This window comes from Eptatretus burgeri, chromosome 1 (genome assembly GCF_056783735.1).
Source record: "Eptatretus burgeri isolate ZD-2024b chromosome 1, Ebu_testis_v1, whole genome shotgun sequence".
In the NCBI taxonomy this organism is placed as follows: Eukaryota; Metazoa; Chordata; class Myxini; order Myxiniformes; family Myxinidae; genus Eptatretus; species Eptatretus burgeri.
The window spans coordinates 151,979,638-152,007,333 of NC_140961.1; the positions used below are offsets into that span (position 1 = coordinate 151,979,638).

Consider the following 27,696-nt stretch of genomic DNA (forward strand, 5'->3'; position numbering starts at 1 on the left):
CGCTTGAGTAAATTGTAAAGGGGAACCCGCTTGAGTAAGTTGAAAAGGGGAACCCGCTTGAGTGAATTGAAAAGGGGAACCCGCTTGAGTGAATTGAAAAGGTGAACCCGCTTGAGTGAATTGAAAAGGGGAACCCGCTTGAGTAAATTGAAAAGGGGAACCCGCTTGAGTAAGTTGAAAAGGGGAACCCGCTTGAGTAAATTGAAAAGGAGAACCCGCTTGAGTAAGTTGAAAAGGGGAACCCGCTTGAGTAAATTGAAAAGGAGAACCCGCTTGAGTAAATTGAAAAGGGGAACCCGCTTGAGTGAATTGAAAAGGTGAACCCGCTTGAGTGAATTGAAAAGGGGAACCCGCTTGAGTAAATTGAAAAGGGGAACCCGCTTGAGTAAGTTGAAAAGGGGAACCCGCTTGAGCAAATTGAAAAGGAGAACCCGCTTGAGGAAATTGAAAAGGAGAACCCGCTTGAGTGAATTGAAAAGGTGAACCCGCTTGAGTGAGTTGAAAAGGGGAACCCGCTTGAGTAAATTGAAAAGGGGAACCCGCTTGAGTAAATTGAAAAGGGGAACCCGCTTGAGTAAATTGAAAAGGGGAACCCACTTGAGTAAATTGAAAAGGGGAACCCGCTTGAGTAAGTTGAAAAGGGGAACCCGCTTGAGTGAATTGAAAAGGAGAACCCGCTTGAGTGAATTGAAAAGGGGAACCCGCTTGAGTAAGTTGAAAAGGGGAACCCGCTTGAGTAAATTGAAAAGGAGAACCCGCTTGAGTGAATTGAAAAGGAGAATCTGCTTGAGTAAATTGAAAAGGAGAATCTGCTTGAGTAAATTGAAAAGGGGAACCCGCTTGAGTAAGTTGAAAAGGGGAACCCGCTTGAGTAAATTGAAAAGGAGAATCTGCTTGAGTGAATTGAAAAGGGGAACCCGCTTGAGTAAGTTGAAAAGGGGAACCCGCTTGAGTAAATTGAAAAGGAGAACCCGCTTGAGTGTATTGAAAAGGGGAATCTGCTTGAGTGAATTGAAAAGGAGAACCCGCTTGAGTAAATTGAAAAGGAGAACCCGCTTGAGTAAATTGAAAAGGGGAACCCGCTTGAGTAAATTGAAAAGGAGAACCCGCTTGAGTAAGTTGAAAAGGGGAACCCGCTTGAGTGAATTGAAAAGGAGAACCCGCTTGAGTGAATTGAAAAGGAGAACCCGCTTGAGTAAATTGAAAAGGAGAACCCGCTTGAGTAAATTGAAAAGGGGAACCCGCTTGAGTAAGTTGAAAAGGAGAACCCGCTTGAGTAAGTTGAAAAGGAGAACCTGCTTGAGTGAATTGAAAAGGAGAATCTGCTTGAGTGAATTGAAAAGGAGAACCTGCTTGAGTAAATTGAAAAGGAGAACCCGCTTGAGTGAATTGAAAAGGAGAATCTGCTTGAGTGAATTGAAAAGGAGAACCCGCTTGAGTAAATTGAAAAGGAGAACCCGCTTGAGTAAATTGAAAAGGAGAACCCGCTTGAGTAAATTGAAAAGGAGAACCCGCTTGAGTAAATTGAAAAGGAGAACCCGCTTGAGTGAATTGAAAAGGAGAACCAGCTTGAGTAAATTGAAAAGGAGAACCCGCTTGAGTAAATTGAAAAGGGGAACCCGCTTGAGTAAGTTGAAAAGGGGAACCCGCTTGAGTGAATTGAAAAGGGGAACCCGCTTGAGTGAATTGAAAAGGTGAACCCGCTTGAGTGAATTGAAAAGGGGAACCCGCTTGAGTAAATTGAAAAGGGGAACCCGCTTGAGTAAATTGAAAAGGGGAACCCGCTTGAGTAAGTTGAAAAGGGGAACCCGCTTGAGTAAATTGAAAAGGAGAACCCGCTTGAGTAAATTGAAAAGGAGAACCCGCTTGAGTGAATTGAAAAGGTGAACCCGCTTGAGTAAGTTGAAAAGGGGAACCCGCTTGAGTAAATTGAAAAGGGGAACCCGCTTGAGTAAATTGAAAAGGGGAACCCGCTTGAGTAAATTGAAAAGGGGAACCCGCTTGAGTAAATTGAAAAGGGGAACCCGCTTGAGTAAATTGAAAAGGGGAACCCGCTTGAGTAAATTGAAAAGGGGAACCCGCTTGAGTAAATTGAAAAGGGGAACCCGCTTGAGTAAATTGAAAAGGGGAACCCGCTTGAGTAAGTTGAAAAGGGGAACCCGCTTGAGTAAGTTGAAAAGGGGAACCCGCTTGAGTAAGTTGAAAAGGGGAACCCGCTTGAGTAAATTGAAAAGGGGAACGCGCTTGAGTAAATTGAAAAGGGGAACCCGCTTGAGTAAGTTGAAAAGGGGAACCCGCTTGAGTAAATTGAAAAGGAGAACCCGCTTGAGTGAATTGAAAAGGAGAATCTGCTTGAGTAAATTGAAAAGGGGATCCCGCTTGAGTAAATTGAAAAGGAGAACCCGCTTGAGTGTATTGAAAAGGGGAATCTGCTTGAGTGAATTGAAAAGGAGAACCCGCTTGAGTAAATTGAAAAGGAGAACCCGCTTGAGTAAATTGAAAAGGGGAACCCGCTTGAGTAAATTGAAAAGGAGAACCCGCTTGAGTAAGTTGAAAAGGAGAACCCGCTTGAGTAAATTGAAAAGGGGAACCCGCTTGAGTGAATTGAAAAGGGGAACCCGCTTGAGTGAATTGAAAAGGAGAACCCGCTTGAGTGAATTGAAAAGGAGAACCCGCTTGAGTGAATTGAAAAGGAGAACCCGCTTGAGTAAATTGAAAAGGAGAACCCGCTTGAGTAAATTGAAAAGGGGAACCCGCTTGAGTAAATTGAAAAGGAGAACCCGCTTGAGTGAGTTAAAAAGGAGAACCTGCTTGAGTGAATTGAAAAGGAGAATCTGCTTGAGTGAATTGAAAAGGAGAACCTGCTTGAGTAAATTGAAAAGGAGAACCCGCTTGAGTGAATTGAAAAGGAGAATCCGCTTGAGTGAATTGAAAAGGAGAAACCGCTTGAGTGAATTGAAAAGGAGAACCCGCTTGAGTAAATTGAAAAGGAGAACCCGCTTGAGTAAATTGAAAAGGAGAACCCGCTTGAGTAAATTGAAAAGGAGAACCCGCTTGAGTGAATTGAAAAGGAGAACCCGCTTGAGTGAATTGAAAAGGAGAACCCGCTTGAGTGAATTGAAAAGGAGAACCTGCTTGAGTAAATTGAAAAGGAGAACCCGCTTGAGTGAATTGAAAAGGAGAACCCGCTTGAGTAAATTGAAAAGGAGAACCCGCTTGAGTAAATTGAAAAGGAGAACCCGCTTGAGTAAATTGAAAAGGAGAACCCGCTTGAGTAAATTGAAAAGGAGAACCCGCTTGAGTGAATTGAAAAGGAGAACCCGCTTGAGTGAATTGAAAAGGAGAACCCGCTTGAGTAAATTGAAAAGGGGAACCCGCTTGAGTAAGTTGAAAAGGAGAACCCGCTTGAGTAAATTGAAAAGGGGAACCCGCTTGAGTGAATTGAAAAGGTGAACCCGCTTGAGTGAATTGAAAAGGGGAACCCGCTTGAGTGAATTGAAAAGGGGAACCCGCTTGAGTAAATTGAAAAGGGGAACCCGCTTGAGTAAGTTGAAAAGGGGAACCCGCTTGAGTAAGTTGAAAAGGGGAACCCGCTTGAGTGAATTGAAAAGGAGAACCCGCTTGAGTGAATTGAAAAGGTGAACCCGCTTGAGTAAGTTGAAAAGGGGAACCCGCTTGAGTAAATTGAAAAGGGGAACCCGCTTGAGTAAATTGAAAAGGGGAACCCGCTTGAGTTAATTGAAAAGGGGAACCCGCTTGAGTAAGTTGAAAAGGGGAACCCGCTTGAGTAAGTTGAAAAGGGGAACCCGCTTGAGTAAATTGAAAAGGAGAACCCGCTTGAGTGAATTGAAAAGGAGAATCTGCTTGAGTGAATTGAAAAGGAGAACCCGCTTGAGTAAATTGAAAAGGGGAACCCGCTTGAGTAAGTTGAAAAGGGGAACCCGCTTGAGTAAATTGAAAAGGAGAACCCGCTTGAGTGAATTGAAAAGGAGAATCTGCTTGAGTAAATTGAAAAGGAGAATCTGCTTGAGTAAATTGAAAAGGGGAACCCGCTTGAGTAAATTGAAAAGGAGAATCTGCTTGAGTAAATTGAAAAGGAGAATCTGCTTGAGTAAATTGAAAAGGGGATCCCGCTTGAGTAAATTGAAAAGGAGAATCTGCTTGAGTGAATTGAAAAGGGGAACCCGCTTGAGTAAGTTGAAAAGGGGAACCCGCTTGAGTAAATTGAAAAGGAGAACCCGCTTGAGTGTATTGAAAAGGGGAATCTGCTTGAGTAAATTGAAAAGGAGAACCCGCTTGAGTGTATTGAAAAGGGGAATCTGCTTGAGTGAATTGAAAAGGAGAACCCGCTTGAGTAAATTGAAAAGGAGAACCCGCTTGAGTAAATTGAAAAGGGGAACCCGCTTGAGTAAATTGAAAAGGAGAACCCGCTTGAGTGAATTGAAAAGGAGAACCCGCTTGAGTGAATTGAAAAGGGGAACCCGCTTGAGTAAATTGAAAAGGAGAACCCGCTTGAGTGAATTGAAAAGGAGAACCCGCTTGAGTGAATTGAAAAGGAGAACCCGCTTGAGTGAATTGAAAAGGAGAACCCGCTTGAGTAAATTGAAAAGGAGAACCCGCTTGAGTAAATTGAAAAGGAGAACCCGCTTGAGTAAGTCGAAAAGGAGAACCCGCTTGAGTAAATCGAAAAGGAGAACCCGCTTGAGTCAGTCGAAAAGGAGAACCCGCTTGAGTAAGTCGAAAAGGAGAACCCGCTTGAGTGAATTGAAAAGGGGAACCCGCTTGAGTAAATTGAAAAGGGGAACCCGCTTGATTGAATTGAAAAGGAGAACCCGCTTGAGTGAATTGAAAAGGAGAACCCGCTTGAGTGAATTGAAAAGGAGAACCCGCTTGAGTGAATTGAAAAGGAGAACCCGCTTGAGTAAATTGAAAAGGAGAACCCGCTTGAGTAAGTCGAAAAGGAGAACCCGCTTGAGTAAGTCGAAAAGGAGAACCCGCTTGAGTAAGTCGAAAAGGAGAACCCGCTTGAGTAAATCGAAAAGGAGAACCCGCTTGAGTAAATCGAAAAGGAGAACCCGCTTGAGTAAGTCGAAAAGGAGAACCCGCTGGAGTGAATTGAAAAGGGGAACCCGCTTGAGTAAATTGAAAAGGGGAACCCGCTTGAGTGAGTTGAAAAGGGAACCCGCTTGAGTGAATTGAAAAGGGAACCCGCTTGAGTGAATTGAAAAGGGGAACCCGCTTGAGTAAATTGAAAAGGAGAACCCGCTTGAGTAAATTGAAAAGGAGAACCCGCTTGAGTAAATTGAAAAGGATAACCCGCTTGAGTAAATTGAAAAGGATAACCCGCTTGAGTAAATTGAAAAGGATAACCCGCTTGAGTAAATTGAAAAGGATAACCCGCTTGAGTAAATTGAAAAGGAGAACCCGCTTGAGTAAATTGAAAAGGAGAACCCGCTTGAGTAAATTGAAAAGGAGAACCCGCTTGAGTAAATCGAAAAGGAGAACCCGCTTGAGTAAATCGAAAAGGAGAACCCGCTTGAGTAAATCGAAAAGGAGAACCCGCTTGAGTAAATCGAAAAGGAGAACCCGCTTGAGTAAGTCGAAAAGGAGAACCCGCTTGAGTAAATTGAAAAGGAGAACCCGCTTGAGTAAGTTGAAAAGGGGAACCCGCTTGAGTAAATTGAAAAGGGGAACCCGCTTGAGTAAGTTGAAAAGGGGAACCCGCTTGAGTAAGTTGAAAAGGGGAACCCGCTTGAGTAAATTGAAAAGGAGAACCCGCTTGAGTGAATTGAAAAGGAAAATCTGCTTGAGTGAATTGAAAAGGAGAACCCGCTTGAGTAAATTGAAAAGGAGAATCTGCTTGAGTGAATTGAAAAGGGGAACCCGCTTGAGTTAGTTGAAAAGGGGAACCCGCTTGAGTAAATTGAAAAGGAGAACCCGCTTGAGTGTATTGAAAAGGAGAATCTGCTTGAGTAAATTGAAAAGGGGATCCCGCTTGAGTAAATTGAAAAGGAGAATCTGCTTGAGTGAATTGAAAAGGGGAACCCGCTTGAGTAAGTTGAAAAGGGGAACCCGCTTGAGTAAATTGAAAAGGAGAACCCGCTTGAGTGTATTGAAAAGGAGAATCTGCTTGAGTAAATTGAAAAGGGGAATCTGCTTGAGTGAATTGAAAAGGAGAACCCGCTTGAGTAAATTGAAAAGGAGAACCCGCTTGAGTAAATTGAAAAGGGGAACCCGCTTGAGTAAATTGAAAAGGAGAACCCGCTTGAGTCAGTTGAAAAGGGGATCCCGCTTGAGTGAATTGAAAAGGAGAACCCGCTTGAGTGAATTGAAAAGGAGAACCCGCTTGAGTGAATTGAAAAGGGGAACCCGCTTGAGTAAATTGAAAAGGAGAACCCGCTTGAGTGAATTGAAAAGGAGAACCCGCTTGAGTGAATTGAAAAGGAGAACCCGCTTGAGTAAATTGAAAAGGAGAACCCGCTTGAGTAAATTGAAAAGGAGAACCCGCTTGAGTAAGTCGAAAAGGAGAACCCGCTTGAGTAAATCGAAAAGGAGAACCCGCTTGAGTGAATTGAAAAGGGGAACCCGCTTGAGTGAATTGAAAAGGGGAACCCGCTTGAGTAAATTGAAAAGGGGAACCCGCTTGAGTGAATTGAAAAGGAGAACCCGCTTGAGTGAATTGAAAAGGAGAACCCGCTTGAGTGAATTGAAAAGGGGAACCCGCTTGAGTAAATTGAAAAGGAGAACCCGCTTGAGTGAATTGAAAAGGAGAACCCGCTTGAGTAAATTGAAAAGGAGAACCCGCTTGAGTAAATTGAAAAGGAGAACCCGCTTGAGTAAATTGAAAAGGAGAACCCGCTTGAGTAAATTGAAAAGGAGAACCCGCTTGAGTAAATTGAAAAGGAGAACCCGCTTGAGTAAGTCGAAAAGGAGAACCCGCTTGAGTAAATTGAAAAGGAGAACCCGCTTGAGTAAATTGAAAAGGAGAACCCGCTTGAGTAAGTCGAAAAGGAGAACCCGCTTGAGTAAGTCGAAAAGGAGAACCCGCTTGAGTAAATCGAAAAGGAGAACCCGCTTGAGTAAGTCGAAAAGGAGAACCCGCTTGAGTAAGTCGAAAGGAGAACCCGCTGAGTGAATTGAAAAGGGGAACCCGCTTGAGTGAATTGAAAAGGAGAACCCGCTGAGTGAATTGAAAAGGAGAACCCGCTGAGTGAATTGAAAAGGGGAACCCGCTGAGTAAATTGAAAAGGAGAACCCGCTGAGTGAATTGAAAAGGAGAACCCGCTGAGTGAATTGAAAAGGAGAACCCGCTGAGTGAATTGAAAAGGAGAACCCGCAGAGTGAATTGAAAAGGAGAACCCGCTGAGTGAATTGAAAAGGAGAACCCGCTGAGTAAATCGAAAAGGAGAACCCGCTTGAGTAAATCGAAAAGGAGAACCCGCTTGAGTAAATCGAAAAGGAGAACCCGCTTGAGTAAATCGAAAAGGAGAACCCGCTTGAGTAAATCGAAAAGGAGAACCCGCTTGAGTAAGTCGAAAAGGAGAACCCGCTTGAGTGAATTGAAAAGGGGAACCCGCTTGAGTAAATTGAAAAGGGGAACCCGCTTGAGTGAGTTGAAAAGGGGAACCCTCTTGAGTGAATTGAAAAGGGGAACCCGCTTGAGTAAATTGAAAAGGAGAACCCACTTGAGTAAATTGAAAAGGAGAACCCGCTTGAGTAAGTCGAAAAGGAGAACCCGCTGGAGTGAATTGAAAAGGGGAACCCGCTTGAGTGAATTGAAAAGGGGAACCCGCTTGAGTGAATTGAAAAGGGGAACCCGCTTGAGTGAGTTGAAAAGGGAACCCGCTTGAGTGAATTGAAAAGGGGAACCCGCTTGAGTAAATTGAAAAGGAGAACCCGCTTGAGTAAATTGAAAAGGAGAACCCGCTTGAGTAAATTGAAAAGGATAACCCGCTTGAGTAAATTGAAAAGGATAACCCGCTTGAGTAAATTGAAAAGGATAACCCGCTTGAGTAAATTGAAAAGGAGAACCCGCTTGAGTAAATTGAAAAGGAGAACCCGCTTGAGTAAATCGAAAAGGAGAACCCGCTTGAGTAAATCGAAAAGGAGAACCCGCTTGAGTAAATCGAAAAGGAGAACCCGCTTGAGTAAATCGAAAAGGAGAACCCGCTTGAGTAAATCGAAAAGGAGAACCCGCTTGAGTAAGTCGAAAAGGAGAACCCGCTTGAGTAAATTGAAAAGGAGAACCCGCTTGAGTAAGTTGAAAAGGGGAACCCGCTTGAGTAAATTGAAAAGGGGAACCCGCTTGAGTAAGTTGAAAAGGGGAACCCGCTTGAGTAAGTTGAAAAGGGGAACCCGCTTGAGTAAATTGAAAAGGAGAACCCGCTTGAGTGAATTGAAAAGGAAAATCTGCTTGAGTGAATTGAAAAGGAGAACCCGCTTGAGTAAATTGAAAAGGAGAATCTGCTTGAGTGAATTGAAAAGGGGAACCCGCTTGAGTTAGTTGAAAAGGGGAACCCGCTTGAGTAAATTGAAAAGGAGAACCCGCTTGAGTGTATTGAAAAGGAGAATCTGCTTGAGTAAATTGAAAAGGGGATCCCGCTTGAGTAAATTGAAAAGGAGAATCTGCTTGAGTGAATTGAAAAGGGGAACCCGCTTGAGTAAGTTGAAAAGGGGAACCCGCTTGAGTAAATTGAAAAGGAGAACCCGCTTGAGTGTATTGAAAAGGAGAATCTGCTTGAGTAAATTGAAAAGGGGAATCTGCTTGAGTGAATTGAAAAGGAGAACCCGCTTGAGTAAATTGAAAAGGAGAACCCGCTTGAGTAAATTGAAAAGGGGAACCCGCTTGAGTAAATTGAAAAGGAGAACCCGCTTGAGTCAGTTGAAAAGGGGATCCCGCTTGAGTGAATTGAAAAGGAGAACCCGCTTGAGTGAATTGAAAAGGAGAACCCGCTTGAGTGAATTGAAAAGGGGAACCCGCTTGAGTAAATTGAAAAGGAGAACCCGCTTGAGTGAATTGAAAAGGAGAACCCGCTTGAGTGAATTGAAAAGGAGAACCCGCTTGAGTGAATTGAAAAGGAGAACCCGCTTGAGTAAATTGAAAAGGAGAACCCGCTTGAGTAAATTGAAAAGGAGAACCCGCTTGAGTAAGTCGAAAAGGAGAACCCGCTTGAGTAAATCGAAAAGGAGAACCCGCTTGAGTAAATCGAAAAGGAGAACCCGCTTGAGTAAGTCGAAAAGGAGAACCCGCTTGAGTAAGTCGAAAAGGAGAACCCGCTTGAGTGAATTGAAAAGGGGAACCCGCTTGAGTGAATTGAAAAGGGGAACCCGCTTGAGTAAATTGAAAAGGGGAACCCGCTTGAGTGAATTGAAAAGGAGAACCCGCTTGAGTGAATTGAAAAGGAGAACCCGCTTGAGTGAATTGAAAAGGGGAACCCGCTTGAGTGAATTGAAAAGGAGAACCCGCTTGAGTCAATTGAAAAGGAGAACCCGCTTGAGTCAATTGAAAAGGAGAACCCGCTTGAGTGAATTGAAAAGGAGAACCCGCTTGAGTAAATTGAAAAGGAGAACCCGCTTGAGTAAATTGAAAAGGAGAACCCGCTTGAGTAAATTGAAAAGGAGAACCCGCTTGAGTAAGTCGAAAAGGAGAACCCGCTTGAGTAAATCGAAAAGGAGAACCCGCTTGAGTAAATTGAAAAGGAGAACCCGCTTGAGTAAGTCGAAAAGGAGAACCCGCTTGAGTAAATCGAAAAGGAGAACCCGCTTGAGTAAATCGAAAAGGAGAACCCGCTTGAGTAAATCGAAAAGGAGAACCCGCTTGAGTAAGTCGAAAAGGAGAACCCGCTTGAGTAAGTCGAAAAGGAGAACCCGCTTGAGTGAATTGAAAAGGGGAACCCGCTTGAGTGAATTGAAAAGGAGAACCCGCTTGAGTGAATTGAAAAGGAGAACCCGCTTGAGTGAATTGAAAAGGGGAACCCGCTTGAGTAAATTGAAAAGGAGAACCCGCTTGAGTGAATTGAAAAGGAGAACCCGCTTGAGTGAATTGAAAAGGAGAACCCGCTTGAGTGAATTGAAAAGGAGAACCCGCTTGAGTGAATTGAAAAGGAGAACCCGCTTGAGTAAATCGAAAAGGAGAACCCGCTTGAGTAAATCGAAAAGGAGAACCCGCTTGAGTAAATCGAAAAGGAGAACCCGCTTGAGTAAATCGAAAAGGAGAACCCGCTTGAGTAAGTCGAAAAGGAGAACCCGCTTGAGTGAATTGAAAAGGGGAACCCGCTTGAGTAAATTGAAAAGGGGAACCCGCTTGAGTGAGTTGAAAAGGGGAACCCTCTTGAGTGAATTGAAAAGGGGAACCCGCTTGAGTAAATTGAAAAGGAGAACCCGCTTGAGTAAATTGAAAAGGAGAACCCGCTTGAGTAAATTGAAAAGGAGAACCCGCTTGAGTAAATTGAAAAGGAGAACCCGCTTGAGTAAATTGAAAAGGAGAACCCGCTTGAGTAAATTGAAAAGGAGAACCCGCTTGAGTAAATTGAAAAGGAGAACCCGCTTGAGTAAATTGAAAAGGAGAACCCGCTTGAGTAAATTGAAAAGGAGAACCCGCTTGAGTAAATTGAAAAGGAGAACCCGCTTGAGTAAATTGAAAAGGAGAACCCGCTTGAGTAAATTGAAAAGGAGAACCCGCTTGAGTAAATTGAAAAGGAGAACCCGCTTGAGTAAATCGAAAAGGAGAACCCGCTTGAGTAAGTCGAAAAGGAGAACCCGCTTGAGTGAATCGAAAAGGGGAACCCGCTTGAGTAAGTTGAAAAGGGGAACCCGCTTGAGTGAATTGAAAAGGGGAACCCGCTTGAGTGAATTGAAAAGGGGAACCCGCTTGAGTGAATTGAAAAGGGGAACCCGCTTGAGTAAGTTGAAAAGGGGAACCCGCTTGAGTGAATTGAAAAGGGGATCCCGCTTGAGTAAATTGAAAAGGAGAACCCGCTTGAGTAAATTGAAAAGGAGAACCCGCTTGAGTGAATTGAAAAGGGGAACCCGCTTGAGTGAGTTGAAAAGGGGAACCCGCTTGAGTGAATTGAAAAGGAGAACCCGCTTGAGTGAATTGAAAAGGAGAACCCGCTTGAGTGAATTGAAAAGGAGAATCCGCTTGAGTAAATTGAAAAGGGGAACCCGCTTGAGTAAGTTGAAAAGGGGAACCCGCTTGAGTAAGTTGAAAAGGAGAACCCGCTTGAGTGAATTGAAAAGGAGAATCTGCTTGAGTAAATTGAAAAGGGGAACCCGCTTGAGTAAATTGAAAAGGAGAATCCGCTTGAGTAAATTGAAAAGGAGAATCTGCTTGAGTGAATTGAAAAGGGGAACCCGCTTGAGTAAGTTGAAAAGGGGAACCCGCTTGAGTAAATTGAAAAGGAGAACCCGCTTGAGTGAATTGAAAAGGAGAACCCGCTTGAGTGAATTGAAAAGGAGAATCTGCTTGAGTGAATTGAAAAGGAGAACCCGCTTGAGTAAATTGAAAAGGAGAACCCGCTTGAGTAAATTGAAAAGGAGATCCCGCTTGAGTCAGTCGAAAAGGAGAACCCGCTTGAGTAAGTCGAAAAGGAGAACCCGCTTGAGTAAGTCGAAAAGGACAACCCGCTTGAGCAAATCGAAAAGGAGAACCCGCTTGAGTAAATCGAAAAGGAGAACCCGCTTGAGTGAATTGAAAAGGAGAATCTGCTTGAGTAAATTGAAAAGGGGAACCCGCTTGAGTAAATTGAAAAGGAGAATCCGCTTGAGTAAATTGAAAAGGAGAATCTGCTTGAGTGAATTGAAAAGGGGAACCCGCTTGAGTAAGTTGAAAAGGGGAACCCGCTTGAGTAAATTGAAAAGGAGAACCCGCTTGAGTGAATTGAAAAGGAGAATCTGCTTGAGTGAATTGAAAAGGAGAACCCGCTTGAGTAAATTGAAAAGGAGAACCCGCTTGAGTAAATTGAAAAGGAGAACCCGCTTGAGTAAGTCGAAAAGGAGAACCCGCTTGAGTAAGTCGAAAAGGAGAACCCGCTTGAGTAAGTCGAAAAGGAGAACCCGCTTGAGTAAATCGAAAAGGAGAACCCGCTTGAGTAAATCGAAAAGGAGAACCCGCTTGAGTAAGTCGAAAAGGAGAACCCGCTTGAGTGAATTGAAAAGGGGAACCCGCTTGAGTAAATTGAAAAGGGGAACCCGCTTGAGTGAGTTGAAAAGGGAACCCGCTTGAGTGAATTGAAAAGGGGAACCCGCTTGAGTAAATTGAAAAGGAGAACCCGCTTGAGTAAATTGAAAAGGAGAACCCGCTTGAGTAAATTGAAAAGGAGAACCCGCTTGAGTAAATTGAAAAGGAGAACCCGCTTGAGTAAATTGAAAAGGAGAACCCGCTTGAGTAAATTGAAAAGGAGAACCCGCTTGAGTAAATTGAAAAGGAGAACCCGCTTGAGTAAATTGAAAAGGAGAACCCGCTTGAGTAAATTGAAAAGGAGAACCCGCTTGAGTAAATTGAAAAGGAGAACCCGCTTGAGTAAATCGAAAAGGAGAACCCGCTTGAGTAAATCGAAAAGGAGAACCCGCTTGAGTAAATCGAAAAGGAGAACCCGCTTGAGTAAGTCGAAAAGGAGAACCCGCTTGAGTGAATTGAAAAGGGGAACCCGCTTGAGTAAGTTGAAAAGGGGGAACCCGCTTGAGTGAATTGAAAAGGGGAACCCGCTTGAGTGAATTGAAAAGGGGAACCCGCTTGAGTGAATTGAAAAGGGGAACCCGCTTGAGTGAATTGAAAAGGGGAACCCGCTTGAGTGAATTGAAAAGGGGAACCCGCTTGAGTGAATTGAAAAGGGGAACCCGCTTGAGTAAATTGAAAAGGAGAACCCGCTTGAGTAAATTGAAAAGGAGAACCCGCTTGAGTAAGTCGAAAAGGAGAACCCGCTTGAGTAAGTCGAAAAGGAGAACCCGCTTGAGTAAGTCGAAAAGGAGAACCCGCTTGAGTAAATCGAAAAGGAGAACCCGCTTGAGTAAATCGAAAAGGAGAACCCGCTTGAGTAAGTCGAAAAGGAGAACCCGCTTGAGTGAATTGAAAAGGGGAACCCGCTTGAGTAAATTGAAAAGGGGAACCCGCTTGAGTAAATTGAAAAGGAGAACCCGCAGAGTAAATTGAAAAGGAGAACCCGCTTGAGTAAATTGAAAAGGAGAACCCGCAGGTAAATTGAAAAGGAGAACCGGCAGAGTAAATTGAAAAGGAGAACCCGCAGGTAAATCGAAAAGGAGAACCCGCTTGAGTAAATCGAAAAGGAGAACCCGCTTGAGTAAATCGAAAAGGAGAACCCGCTTGAGTAAGTCGAAAAGGAGAACCCGCTTGAGTGAATTGAAAAGGGGAACCCGCTTGAGTGAATTGAAAAGGAGAACCCGCTTGAGTGAATTGAAAAGGAGAACCCGCTTGAGTGAATTGAAAAGGAGAACCCGCTTGAGTGAATTGAAAAGGAGAACCCGCTTGAGTAAATTGAAAAGGGGAACCCGCTTGAGTAAGTTGAAAAGGGGAACCCGCTTGAGTAAGTTGAAAAGGAGAACCCGCTTGAGTGTATTGAAAAGGAGAACCCGCTTGAGTGTATTGAAAAGGAGAACCCGCTTGAGTGTATTGAAAAGGAGAACCCGCTTGAGTGTATTGAAAAGGAGAACCCGCTTGAGTGTATTGAAAAGGAGAACCCGCTTGAGTGTATTGAAAAGGAGAACCCGCTTGAGTGAATTGAAAAGGAGAACCCGCTTGAGTAAATTGAAAAGGGGAACCCGCTTGAGTAAGTTGAAAAGGGGAACCCGCTTGAGTAAATTGAAAAGGGGAACCCGCTTGAGTAAATTGAAAAGGAGAACCCGCAGGTGAATTGAAAGGGAACCGGCAGAGTGAATTGAAAAGGGGAACCCGCAGAGTGAATTGAAAAGGTGAACCCGCTTGAGTGAATTGAAAAGGTGAACCCGCAGGTGAATTGAAAAGGTGAACCCGCAGAGTAAATTGAAAAGGGGAACCGGCAGAGTAAATTGAAAAGGGGAACCGGCAGGTAAGTTGAAAAGGGGAACCCGGCAGGTAAATTGAAAAGGAGAACCCGCTTGAGTAAATTGAAAAGGGGAACCCGCTTGAGTGAATTGAAAAGGAGAACCCGCTTGAGTAAATTGAAAAGGGGAACCCGCTTGAGTAAGTTGAAAAGGGGAACCCGCTTGAGTGAATTGAAAAGGAGAACCCGCTTGAGTAAATTGAAAAGGGGAACCCGCTTGAGTGAATTGAAAAGGTGAACCCGCTTGAGTGAATTGAAAAGGTGAACCCGCTTGAGTGAATTGAAAAGGGGAACCCGCTTGAGTAAATTGAAAAGGGGAACCCGCTTGAGTAAATTGAAAAGGGGAACCCGCTTGAGTAAGTTGAAAAGGGGAACCCGCTTGAGTAAGTTGAAAAGGGGAACCCGCTTGAGTAAATTGAAAAGGGGAACCCGCTTGAGTAAATTGAAAAGGAGAACCCGCTTGAGTAAATTGAAAAGGGGAACCCGCTTGAGTGAATTGAAAAGGAGAACCCGCTTGAGTGAATTGAAAAGGAGAATCTGCTTGAGTGAATTGAAAAGGAGAATCTGCTTGAGTAAATTGAAAAGGGGATCCCGCTTGAGTAAATTGAAAAGGAGAATCTGCTTGAGTGAATTGAAAAGGGGAACCCGCTTGAGTAAGTTGAAAAGGAGAACCCGCTTGAGTGTATTGAAAAGGAGAACCCGCTTGAGTGTATTGAAAAGGAGAACCCGCTTGAGTGAATTGAAAAGGAGAACCCGCTTGAGTAAATTGAAAAGGGGAACCCGCTTGAGTAAGTTGAAAAGGGGAACCCGCTTGAGTGAATTGAAAAGGTGAACCCGCTTGAGTGAATTGAAAAGGTGAACCCGCTTGAGTGAATTGAAAAGGGGAACCCGCTTGAGTGAATTGAAAAGGGGAACCCGCTTGAGTAAATTGAAAAGGGGAACCCGCTTGAGTAAGTTGAAAAGGGGAACCCGCTTGAGTAAATTGAAAAGGGGAACCCGCTTGAGTGAATTGAAAAGGGGAACCCGCTTGAGTAAGTTGAAAAGGGAACCCGCTTGAGTAAATTGAAAAGGGGAACCCGCTTGAGTAAATTGAAAAGGAGAACCCGCTTGAGTAAATTGAAAAGGAGAACCCGCTTGAGTGAATTGAAAAGGTGAACCCGCTTGAGTAAGTTGAAAAGGGGAACCCGCTTGAGTAAATTGAAAAGGGGAACCCGCTTGAGTAAATTGAAAAGGGGAACCCGCTTGAGTAAGTTGAAAAGGGGAACCCGCTTGAGTAAGTTGAAAAGGGGAACCCGCTTGAGTAAGTTGAAAAGGAGAACCCGCTTGAGTGAATTGAAAAGGAGAATCTGCTTGAGTGAATTGAAAAGGAGAACCCGCTTGAGTAAATTGAAAAGGGGAACCCGCTTGAGTAAGTTGAAAAGGGGAACCCGCTTGAGTAAATTGAAAAGGGGAACCCGCTTGAGTGAATTGAAAAGGAGAATCTGCTTGAGTAAATTGAAAAGGAGAATCTGCTTGAGTAAATTGAAAAGGGGAACCCGCTTGAGTAAATTGAAAAGGAGAATCTGCTTGAGTAAATTGAAAAGGAGAATCTGCTTGAGTAAATTGAAAAGGAGAATCTGCTTGAGTAAATTGAAAAGGAGAATCTGCTTGAGTAAATTGAAAAGGGGATCCCGCTTGAGTAAATTGAAAAGGAGAACCTGCTTGAGTGAATTGAAAAGGGGAACCCGCTTGAGTAAATTGAAAAGGAGAACCCGCTTGAGTGTATTGAAAAGGAGAATCTGCTTGAGTAAATTGAAAAGGGGAATCTGCTTGAGTGAATTGAAAAGGAGAACCCGCTTGAGTAAATTGAAAAGGAGAACCTGCTTGAGTAAATTGAAAAGGGGAACCCGCTTGAGTAAATTGAAAAGGAGAACCCGCTTGAGTAAGTTGAAAAGGGGAACCCGCTTGAGTGAATTGAAAAGGAGAACCCGCTTGAGTGAATTGAAAAGGAGAACCCGCTTGAGTGAATTGAAAAGGGGAACCCGCTTGAGTAAATTGAAAAGGAGAACCCGCTTGAGTGAATTGAAAAGGAGAACCCGCTTGAGTGAATTGAAAAGGAGAACCCGCTTGAGTGAATTGAAAAGGAGAACCCGCTTGAGTGAATTGAAAAGGAGAACCCGCTTGAGTAAATTGAAAAGGAGAACCCGCTTGAGTAAGTCGAAAAGGAGAACCCGCTTGAGTAAGTCGAAAAGGAGAACCCGCTTGAGTAAGTCGAAAAGGAGAACCCGCTTGAGTAAATCGAAAAGGAGAACCCGCTTGAGTAAATCGAAAAGGAGAACCCGCTTGAGTAAATCGAAAAGGAGAACCCGCTTGAGTAAGTCGAAAAGGAGAACCCGCTTGAGTGAATTGAAAAGGGGAACCCGCTTGAGTAAATTGAAAAGGGGAACCCGCTTGAGTGAATTGAAAAGGGGAACCCGCTTGAGTGAGTTGAAAAGGGGAACCCGCTTGAGTAAATTGAAAAGGAGAACCCGCTTGAGTAAATTGAAAAGGAGAACCCGCTTGAGTAAATTGAAAAGGAGAACCCGCTTGAGTAAATTGAAAAGGAGAACCCGCTTGAGTAAATTGAAAAGGAGAACCCGCTTGAGTAAATTGAAAAGGAGAACCCGCTTGAGTAAATTGAAAAGGAGAACCCGCTTGAGTAAATTGAAAAGGAGAACCCGCTTGAGTAAATTGAAAAGGAGAACCCGCTGAGTAAATTGAAAAGGAGAACCCGCTTTGAGTAAATTGAAAAGGAGAACCCGCTTGAGTAAATTGAAAAGGAGAACCCGCTGAGTAAATTGAAAAGGAGAACCCGCTTGAGTAAATTGAAAAGGAGAACCCGCTTGAGTAAATCGGTGAGAACCCGCTTGAGTAAATCGAAAAGGAGAACCCGCTTGAGTAAATCGAAAAGGAGAACCCGCTTGAGTAAATCGAAAAGGAGAACCCGCTTGAGTAAGTCGAAAAGGAGAACCCGCTTGAGTGAATTGAAAAGGGGAACCCGCTTGAGTAAGTTGAAAAGGGGAACCCGCTTGAGTGAATTGAAAAGGGGAACCCGCTTGAGTGAATTGAAAAGGGGAACCCGCTTGAGTGAATTGAAAAGGGGAACCCGCTTGAGTGAATTGAAAAGGGGAACCCGCTTGAGTGAATTGAAAAGGGGAACCCGCTTGAGTGAATTGAAAAGGGGATCCCGCTTGAGTGAATTGAAAAGGGGATCCCGCTTGAGTAAATTGAAAAGGAGAACCCGCTTGAGTGAATTGAAAAGGAGAACCCGCTTGAGTGAATTGAAAAGGAGAACCCGCTTGAGTGAATTGAAAAGGAGAACCCGCTTGAGTGAATTGAAAAGGAGAACCCGCTTGAGTGAATTGAAAAGGAGAACCCGCTTGAGTAAATTGAAAAGGAGAACCCGCTTGAGTAAGTCGAAAAGGAGAACCCGCTTGAGTAAGTCGAAAAGGAGAACCCGCTTGAGTAAATCGAAAAGGAGAACCCGCTTGAGTAAGTCGAAAAGGTGAACCCGCTTGAGTGAATTGAAAAGGGGAACCCGCTTGAGTAAATTGAAAAGGGGAACCCGCTTGATTGAATTGAAAAGGAGAACCCGCTTGAGTGAATTGGAAAGGAGAACCCGCTTGAGTGAATTGAAAAGGAGAACCCGCTTGAGTGAATTGAAAAGCAGAACCCGCTTGAGTAAGTGGAAAAGGAGAACCCGCTTGAGTAAGTCGAAAAGGAGAACCCGCTTGAGTAAGTCGAAAAGGAGAACCCGCTTGAGTAAGTCGAAAAGGAGAACCCGCTTGAGTAAATCGAAAAGGAGAACCCGCTTGAGTAAGTCGAAAAGGAGAACCCGCTTGAGTGAATTGAAAAGGAGAACCCGCTTGAGTGAATTGAAAAGGGGAACCCGCTTGAGTAAATTGAAAAGGGGAACCCGCTTGAGTAAATTGAAAAGGGGAACCCGCTTGATTGAATTGAAAAGGAGAACCCGCTTGAGTGAATTGAAAAGGAGAACCCGCTTGAGTGAATTGAAAAGGAGAACCCGCTTGAGTAAATTGAAAAGGAGAACCCGCTTGAGTAAGTCGAAAAGGAGAACCCGCTTGAGTAAGTCGAAAAGGAGAACCCGCTTGAGTAAATCGAAAAGGAGAACCCGCTTGAGTAAATCGAAAAGGAGAACCCGCTTGAGTAAGTCGAAAAGGAGAACCCGCTTGAGTGAATTGAAAAGGAGAACCCGCTTGAGTGAATTGAAAAGGGGAACCCGCTTGAGTAAATTGAAAAGGGGAACCCGCTTGAGTGAGTTGAAAAGGGGAACCCGCTTGAGTGAATTGAAAAGGGGAACCCGCTTGAGTGAATTGAAAAGGAGAACCCGCTTGAGTAAATTGAAAAGGAGAACCCGCTTGAGTAAATTGAAAAGGAGAACCCGCTTGAGTAAATTGAAAAGGAGAACCCGCTGAGTAAATTGAAAAGGAGAACCCGCTGAGTAAATTGAAAAGGAGAACCCCGCTTGAGTAAATTGAAAAGGAGAACCCGCTGAGTAAATCGAAAAGGAGAACCCGCTGAGTAAGTCGAAAAGGAGAACCCGCTTGAGTGAATTGAAAAGGGGAACCCGCTTGAGTGAATTGAAAAGGGGAACCCGCTTGAGTGAATTGAAAAGGGGAACCCGCTTGAGTGAATTGAAAAGGGGAACCCGCTTGAGTGAATTGAAAAGGGGAACCCGCTTGAGTGAATTGAAAAGGAGAACCCGCTTGAGTGAATTGAAAAGGGGAACCCGCTTGAGTGAATTGAAAAGGGGATCCCGCTTGAGTAAATTGAAAAGGAGAACCCGCTTGAGTAAATTGAAAAGGAGAACCCGCTTGAGTAAATTGAAAAGGAGAACCCGCTTGAGTAAATCGAAAAGGAGAACCCGCTTGAGTAAATCGAAAAGGAGAACCCGCTTGAGTAAGTCGAAAAGGAGAACCCGCTTGAGTGAATTGAAAAGGGGAACCCGCTTGAGTGAATTGAAAAGGAGAACCCGCTTGAGTGAATTGAAAAGGAGAACCCGCTTGAGTGAATTGAAAAGGGGAACCCGCTTGAGTGAATTGAAAAGGGGATCCCGCTTGAGTAAATTGAAAAGGAGAACCCGCTTGAGTAAATTGAAAAGGAGAACCCGCTTGAGTAAATTGAAAAGGAGAACCCGCTTGAGTGAATTGAAAAGGGGAACCCGCTTGAGTAAGTTGAAAAGGGGAACCCGCTTGAGTAAGTTGAAAAGGGGAACCCGCTTGAGTGAATTGAAAAGGAGAACCCGCTTGAGTGAATTGAAAAGGAGAACCCGCTTGAGTGAATTGAAAAGGAGAACCCGCTTGAGTGAATTGAAAAGGAGAATCTGCTTGAGTGAATTGAAAAGGAGAACCCGCTTGAGTGAATTGAAAAGGAGAACCCGCTTGAGTGAATTGAAAAGGAGAATCTGCTTGAGTGAATTGAAAAGGAGAACCCGCTTGAGTGAATTGAAAAGGAGAATCTGCTTGAGTAAATTGAAAAGGGGGTCCCGCTTGAGTAAATTGAAAAGGAGAATCTGCTTGAGTAAGTTGAAAAGGGGAACCCGCTTGAGTAAATTGAAAAGGGGAACCCGCTTGAGTAAATTGAAAAGGAGAACCCGCTTGAGTAAATTGAAAAGGAGAACCCGCTTGAGTGAATTGAAAAGGGGAACCCGCTTGAGTAAGTTGAAAAGGGGAACCCGCTTGAGTGAATTGAAAAGGAGAACCCGCTTGAGTGAATTGAAAAGGAGAACCCGCTTGAGTGAATTGAAAAGGAGAACCCGCTTGAGTGAATTGAAAAGGAGAACCTGCTTGAGGGAATTGAAAAGGAGAACCCGCTTGAGTAAATTGAAAAGGGGAACCCGCTTGAGTAAGTTGAAAAGGGGAACCCGCTTGAGTAAATCGAAAAGGAGAACCCGCTTGAGTAAATCGAAAAGGAGAACCCGCTTGAGTAAGTCGAAAAGGTGAACCCGCTTGAGTAAATCGAAAAGGAGAACCCGCTTGAGTAAGTCGAAAAGGTGAACCCGCTTGAGTGAATTGAAAAGGGGAACCCGCTTGAGTAAATTGAAAAGGGGAACCCGCTTGATTGAATTGAAAAGGAGAACCCGCTTGAGTGAATTGGAAAGGAGAACCCGCTTGAGTGAATTGAAAAGGAGAACCCGCTTGAGTGAATTGAAAAGCAGAACCCGCTTGAGTAAATGGAAAAGGAGAACCCGCTTGAGTAAGTCGAAAAGGAGAACCCGCTTGAGTAAGTCGAAAAGGAGAACCCGCTTGAGTAAGTCGAAAAGGAGAACCCGCTTGAGTAAGTCGAAAAGGAGAACCCGCTTGAGTAAATCGAAAAGGAGAACCCGCTTGAGTAAGTCGAAAAGGAGAACACGCTTGAGTGAATTGAAAAGGAGAACCCGCATGAGTGAATTGAAAAGGGGAACCCGCTTGAGTAAATTGAAAAGGGGAACCCGCTTGAGTAAATTGAAAAGGGGAACCCGCTTGATTGAATTGAAAAGGAGAACCCGCTGAGTGAATTGAAAAGGAGAACCCGCTGAGTGAATTGAAAAGGAGAACCCGCTTGAGTAAATTGAAAAGGAGAACCCGCTGAGTAAGTCGAAAAGGAGAACCCGCTTGAGTAAGTCGAAAAGGAGAACCCGCTTGAGTAAATCGAAAAGGAGAACCCGCTTGAGTAAATCGAAAAGGAGAACCCGCTTGAGTAAGTCGAAAAGGAGAACCCGCTTGAGTGAATTGAAAAGGAGAACCCGCTTGAGTGAATTGAAAAGGGGAACCCGCTTGAGTAAATTGAAAAGGGGAACCCGCTTGAGTGAGTTGAAAAGGGGAACCCGCTTGAGTGAATTGAAAAGGGGAACCCGCTTGAGTGAATTGAAAAGGAGAACCCGCTTGAGTAAATTGAAAAGGAGAACCCGCTTGAGTAAATTGAAAAGGAGAACCCGCTTGAGTAAATTGAAAAGGAGAACCCGCTTGAGTAAATTGAAAAGGAGAACCCGCTTGAGTAAATCGAAAAGGAGAACCCGCTTGAGTAAATCGAAAAGGAGAACCCGCTTGAGTAAGTCGAAAAGGAGAACCCGCTTGAGTGAATTGAAAAGGGGAACCCGCTTGAGTGAATTGAAAAGGGGAACCCGCTTGAGTGAATTGAAAAGGGGAACCCGCTTGAGTGAATTGAAAAGGGGAACCCGCTTGAGTGAATTGAAAAGGAGAACCCGCTTGAGTGAATTGAAAAGGGGAACCCGCTTGAGTGAATTGAAAAGGGGATCCCGCTTGAGTAAATTGAAAAGGAGAACCCGCTTGAGTAAATTGAAAAGGAGAACCCGCTTGAGTAAATTGAAAAGGAGAACCCGCTTGAGTAAATCGAAAAGGAGAACCCGCTTGAGTAAATCGAAAAGGAGAACCCGCTTGAGTAAGTCGAAAAGGAGAACCCGCTTGAGTGAATTGAAAAGGGGAACCCGCTTGAGTGAATTGAAAAGGAGAACCCGCTTGAGTGAATTGAAAAGGAGAACCCGCTTGAGTGAATTGAAAAGGGGAACCCGCTTGAGTGAATTGAAAAGGGGATCCCGCTTGAGTAAATTGAAAAGGAGAACCCGCTTGAGTAAATTGAAAAGGAGAACCCGCTTGAGTAAATTGAAAAGGAGAACCCGCTTGAGTGAATTGAAAAGGGGAACCCGCTTGAGTAAGTTGAAAAGGGGAACCCGCTTGAGTGAATTGAAAAGGAGAACCCGCTTGAGTGAATTGAAAAGGAGAACCCGCTTGAGTGAATTGAAAAGGAGAACCCGCTTGAGTGAATTGAAAAGGAGAATCTGCTTGAGTGAATTGAAAAGGAGAATCTGCTTGAGTGAATTGAAAAGGAGAACCCGCTTGAGTGAATTGAAAAGGAGAACCCGCTTGAGTGAATTGAAAAGGAGAATCTGCTTGAGTGAATTGAAAAGGAGAACCCGCTTGAGTGAATTGAAAAGGAGAATCTGCTTGAGTAAATTGAAAAGGGGGTCCCGCTTGAGTAAATTGAAAAGGAGAATCTGCTTGAGTAAGTTGAAAAGGGGAACCCGCTTGAGTAAATTGAAAAGGGGAACCCGCTTGAGTAAATTGAAAAGGAGAACCCGCTTGAGTAAATTGAAAAGGAGAACCCGCTTGAGTGAATTGAAAAGGGGAACCCGCTTGAGTAAGTTGAAAAGTGAACCCGCTTGAGTGAATTGAAAAGGAGAACCCGCTTGAGTGAATTGAAAAGGAGAACCCGCTTGAGTGAATTGAAAAGGAGAACCCGCTTGAGTGAATTGAAAAGGAGAACCTGCTTGAGGGAATTGAAAAGGAGAACCCGCTTGAGTAAATTGAAAAGGGGAACCCGCTTGAGTAAGTTGAAAAGGGGAACCCGCTTGAGTGAATTGAAAAGGAGAACCCGCTTGAGTGAATTGAAAAGGAGAATCTGCTTGAGTAAATTGAAAAGGGGGTCCCGCTTGAGTAAATTGAAAAGGAGAATCCGCTTGAGTAAGTTGAAAAGGGGAACCCGCTTGAGTAAATTGAAAAGGGGAACCCGCTTGAGTGAATTGAAAAGGTGAACCCGCTTGAGTGAATTGAAAAGGGGAACCCGCTTGAGTAAATTGAAAAGGGGAACCCGCTTGAGTAAATTGAAAAGGGGAACCCGCTTGAGTAAGTTGAAAAGGGGAACCCGCTTGAGTAAATTGAAAAGGAGAACCCGCTTGAGTGAATTGAAAAGGAGAACCCGCTTGAGTGAATTGAAAAGGTGAACCCGCTTGAGTAAGTTGAAAAGGGGAACCCGCTTGAGTAAATTGAAAAGGGGAACCCGCTTGAGTAAATTGAAAAGGGGAACCCGCTTGAGTAAGTTGAAAAGGGGAACCCGCTTGAGTAAGTTGAAAAGGGGAACCCGCTTGAGTAAATTGAAAAGGAGAATCTGCTTGAGTAAATTGAAAAGGAGAATCTGCTTGAGTAAATTGAAAAGGGGAACCCGCTTGAGTAAATTGAAAAGGAGAATCTGCTTGAGTAAATTGAAAAGGAGAATCTGCTTGAGTAAATTGAAAAGGAGAATCTGCTTGAGTAAATTGAAAAGGGGATCCCGCTTGAGTAAATTGAAAAGGAGAATCTGCTTGAGTAAATTGAAAAGGAGAATCTGCTTGAGTAAATTGAAAAGGGGAACCTGCTTGAGTAAATTGAAAAGGAGAACCTGCTTGAGTAAATTGAAAAGGAGAATCTGCTTGAGTAAATTGAAAAGGAGAATCTGCTTGAGTAAATTGAAAAGGGGATCCCGCTTGAGTAAATTGAAAAGGAGAATCTGCTTGAGTGAATTGAAAAGGGGAACCCGCTTGAGTAAATTGAAAAGGGGAACCCGCTTGAGTAAGTTGAAAAGGGGGAACCCGCTTGAGTGAATTGAAAAGGGGAACCCGCTTGAGTGAATTGAAAAGGGGAACCCGCTTGAGTGAATTGAAAAGGGGAACCCGCTTGAGTAAATTGAAAAGGGGAACCCGCTTGAGTAAGTTGAAAAGGGGGAACCCGCTTGAGTGAATTGAAAAGGGGAACCCGCTTGAGTGAATTGAAAAGGGGAACCCGCTTGAGTAAATTGAAAAGGTGAACCCGCTTGAGTAAGTTGAAAAGGGGAACCCGCTTGAGTAAATTGAAAAGGGGAACCCGCTTGAGTAAATTGAAAAGGGGAACCCGCTTGAGTAAATTGAAAAGGGGAACCCGCTTGAGTAAATTGAAAAGGGGAACCCGCTTGAGTAAATTGAAAAGGGGAACCCGCTTGAGTAAGTTGAAAAGGGGAACCCGCTTGAGTAAGTTGAAAAGGGGAACCCGCTTGAGTGAATTGAAAAGGGGAACCCGCTTGAGTGAATTGAAAAGGAGAACCCGCTTGAGTGAATTGAAAAGGGGAACCCGCTTGAGTGAATTGAAAAGGAGAACCCGCTTGAGTGAATTGAAAAGGAGAACCCGCTTGAGTGAATTGAAAAGGAGAACCCGCTTGAGTAAATTGAAAAGGGGAACCCGCTTGAGTAAGTTGAAAAGGGGAACCCGCTTGAGTAAATTGAAAAGGAGAACCCGCTTGAGTAAATTGAAAAGGAGAACCCGCTTGAGTGAATTGAAAAGGAGAACCCGCTTGAGTAAATTGAAAAGGGGAACCCGCTTGAGTAAATTGAAAAGGGGAACCCGCTTGAGTAAGTTGAAAAGGAGAACCCGCTTGAGTAAATTGAAAAGGGGAACCCGCTTGAGTGAATTGAAAAGGTGAACCCGCTTGAGTGAATTGAAAAGGGGAACCCGCTTGAGTAAATTGAAAAGGGGAACCCGCTTGAGTAAATTGAAAAGGGGAACCCGCTTGAGTAAATTGAAAAGGGGAACCCGCTTGAGTAAGTTGAAAAGGAGAACCCGCTTGAGTGAATTGAAAAGGAGAATCTGCTTGAGTGAATTGAAAAGGAGAACCCGCTTGAGTGAATTGAAAAGGAGAATCTGCTTGAGTGAATTGAAAAGGAGAACCCGCTTGAGTAAATTGAAAAGGGGAACCCGCTTGAGTAAGTTGAAAAGGGGAACCCGCTTGAGTAAATTGAAAAGGAGAACCCGCTTGAGTAAATTGAAAAGGAGAACCCGCTTGAGTGAATTGAAAAGGAGAACCCGCTTGAGTAAATTGAAAAGGAGAACCCGCTTGAGTAAATTGAAAAGGGGAACCCGCTTGAGTAAATTGAAAAGGGGAACCCGCTTGAGTAAATTGAAAAGGGGAACCCGCTTGAGTAAATTGAAAAGGGGAACCCGCTTGAGTAAGTTGAAAAGGGGGAACCCGCTTGAGTGAATTGAAAAGGGGAACCCGCTTGAGTGAATTGAAAAGGGGAACCCGCTTGAGTGAATTGAAAAGGGGAACCCGCTTGAGTGAATTGAAAAGGGGAACCCGCTTGAGTAAATTGAAAAGGGGAACCCGCTTGAGTAAGTTGAAAAGGGGGAACCCGCTTGAGTGAATTGAAAAGGGGAACCCGCTTGAGTGAATTGAAAAGGGGAACCCGCTTGAGTAAATTGAAAAGGTGAACCCGCTTGAGTAAGTTGAAAAGGGGAACCCGCTTGAGTAAATTGAAAAGGGGAACCCGCTTGAGTAAATTGAAAAGGGGAACCCGCTTGAGTAAGTTGAAAAGGGGAACCCGCTTGAGTAAGTTGAAAAGGGGAACCCGCTTGAGTAAATTGAAAAGGGGAACCCGCTTGAGTAAGTTGAAAAGGGGAACCCGCTTGAGTAAGTTGAAAAGGGGAACCCGCTTGAGTGAATTGAAAAGGAGAACCCGCTTGAGTGAATTGAAAAGGGGAACCCGCTTGAGTGAATTGAAAAGGAGAACCCGCTTGAGTGAATTGAAAAGGAGAACCCGCTTGAGTGAATTGAAAAGGAGAACCCGCTTGAGTAAATTGAAAAGGGGAACCCGCTTGAGTAAGTTGAAAAGGGGAACCCGCTTGAGTAAATTGAAAAGGAGAACCCGCTTGAGTAAATTGAAAAGGAGAACCCGCTTGAGTGAATTGAAAAGGAGAACCCGCTTGAGTAAATTGAAAAGGGGAACCCGCTTGAGTAAGTTGAAAAGGAGAACCCGCTTGAGTAAATTGAAAAGGGGAACCCGCTTGAGTGAATTGAAAAGGTGAACCCGCTTGAGTGAATTGAAAAGGGGAACCCGCTTGAGTAAATTGAAAAGGGGAACCCGCTTGAGTAAATTGAAAAGGGGAACCCGCTTGAGTAAATTGAAAAGGGGAACCCGCTTGAGTAAGTTGAAAAGGAGAACCCGCTTGAGTGAATTGAAAAGGAGAATCTGCTTGAGTGAATTGAAAAGGAGAACCCGCTTGAGTGAATTGAAAAGGAGAATCCGCTTGAGTGAATTGAAAAGGAGAACCCGCTTGAGTAAATTGAAAAGGGGAACCCGCTTGAGTAAGTTGAAAAGGGGAACCCGCTTGAGTAAATTGAAAAGGAGAACCCGCTTGAGTGAATTGAAAAGGAGAACCCGCTTGAGTAAATTGAAAAGGAGAACCCGCTTGAGTAAATTGAAAAGGGGAACCCGCTTGAGTAAATTGAAAAGGGGAACCCGCTTGAGTAAATTGAAAAGGGGAACCCGCTTGAGTAAGTTGAAAAGGGGAACCCGCTTGAGTAAATTGAAAAGGGGAACCCGCTTGAGTAAGTTGAAAAGGGGAACCCGCTTGAGTAAGTTGAAAAGGGGAACCCGCTTGAGTCAGTTGAAAAGGGGAACCCGCTTGAGTAAATTGAAAAGGGGAACCCGCTTGAGTGAATTGAAAAGGGGAACCCGCTTGAGTAAATTGAAAAGGGGAACCCGCTTGAGTAAGTTGAAAAGGAGAACCCGCTTGAGTGAATTGAAAAGGAGAATCCGCTTGAGTGAATTGAAAAGGAGAACCCGCTTGAGTGAATTGAAAAGGGGAACCCGCTTGAGTGAATTGAAAAGGAGAACCCGCCTGAGTGAATTGAAAAGGAGAACCCGTTTGAGTGAATTGAAAAGGAGAACCCGCTTGAGTGAATTGAAAAGGAGAACCCGCTTGAGTGAATTGAAAAGGAGAACCCGCTTGAGTGAATTGAAAAGGAGAACCCGCTTGAGTGAATTGAAAAGGGGAACCCGCTTGAGTAAATTGAAAAGGAGAACCCGCTTGAGTAAATTGAAAAGGAGAACCCGCTTGAGTGAATTGAAAAGGAGAACCCGCTTGAGTGAATTGAAAAGGAGAATCTGCTTGAGTAAATTGAAAAGGAGAATCTGCTTGAGTGAATTGAAAAGGAGAATCTGCTTGAGTGAATTGAAAAGGTGAACCTGCTTGAAATCTAATTATTTCTAACAACTTTTAAAAGGTGCCAATACTATTGTCCAGGCCATTTTCAGATTTCTGTGTGGAATAATGTAAGATTTTGTAAAAAAAAAATTTACCTTTTTTTTTTTGTTTGTTTAGTTCCACTGCAGACCAAAGAAATACATACGTGCCAAAATATATATTTTTATTAAACGATTTTCTGGAAGAAATGGTGCATTATTTGAAAAAAGTGCAATGGTGCCAATATTTTTGGCCACCACTGTATATGGTGACTTTTGCATTCCCTTGCACACCTTACAACAACCCGGTGGAGTTTCCGCTGCCCAACGGTTTGGATTGGTGGTCCTCTGATCACTCTCCTTGTGCTCCCTCCCGGATTCCTCCCTCCGCTCTGCTTGCACTCCGGATCTGTAGGAGCGCTCAATGATTGATCCATTATCATGCTGTCGATATGTACCATACCATTGGGCCTCCATCATATGCACATATCTCTTCATTGTTCTTCGAAATTTTAATTTCCAAAATCTTTTTCTCAGGTAATATTGCTGTGGTGCCGATACTAAAGACCATTGGCTTGGGATTAGGACTTCTCATATGGAGCACTTTCAACCTGCTCATGGGATGGGCCAGCTCACGGTAATCTACATGATAAAGGGAGCTGCGTCTGTGTGTTTGTTTGCTTGTGATGCTATAACTTGAGAACAGATTCACAGATTTCAATGAAACCAATGACAGTTAATTCAGTGAACACCCAGGAAGGTTTGTGATGCAGAAATATGAAAGGAAGGTTTGTGTATGGCACACGTGGCAAAACTGCAAACTCCAACTTTGTGTGTGTGTGTGTGTGTGTGTGTGTGTGTGTGTGTGTGTGTGTG

At 44.1% G+C, this 27,696-nt stretch overlaps 1 protein-coding gene across 7 annotated transcripts in view; it reads left to right on the forward strand.

Moving 5' to 3' along the window:
* TMEM144 (transmembrane protein 144) overlaps nt 1-27,696 on the forward strand; it is an 84,336-nt gene that overhangs the window by 7,868 nt on the left and 48,772 nt on the right. For all 7 annotated transcript variants that reach the window (XM_085847332.1, XM_085847316.1, XM_085847324.1 and 4 more), the window contains one exon: nt 27,358-27,457. In XM_085847332.1, coding sequence (XP_085703458.1) covers nt 27,358-27,457 — 100 coding nt within the window. The remainder of the gene's footprint in view (nt 1-27,357; nt 27,458-27,696) is intronic.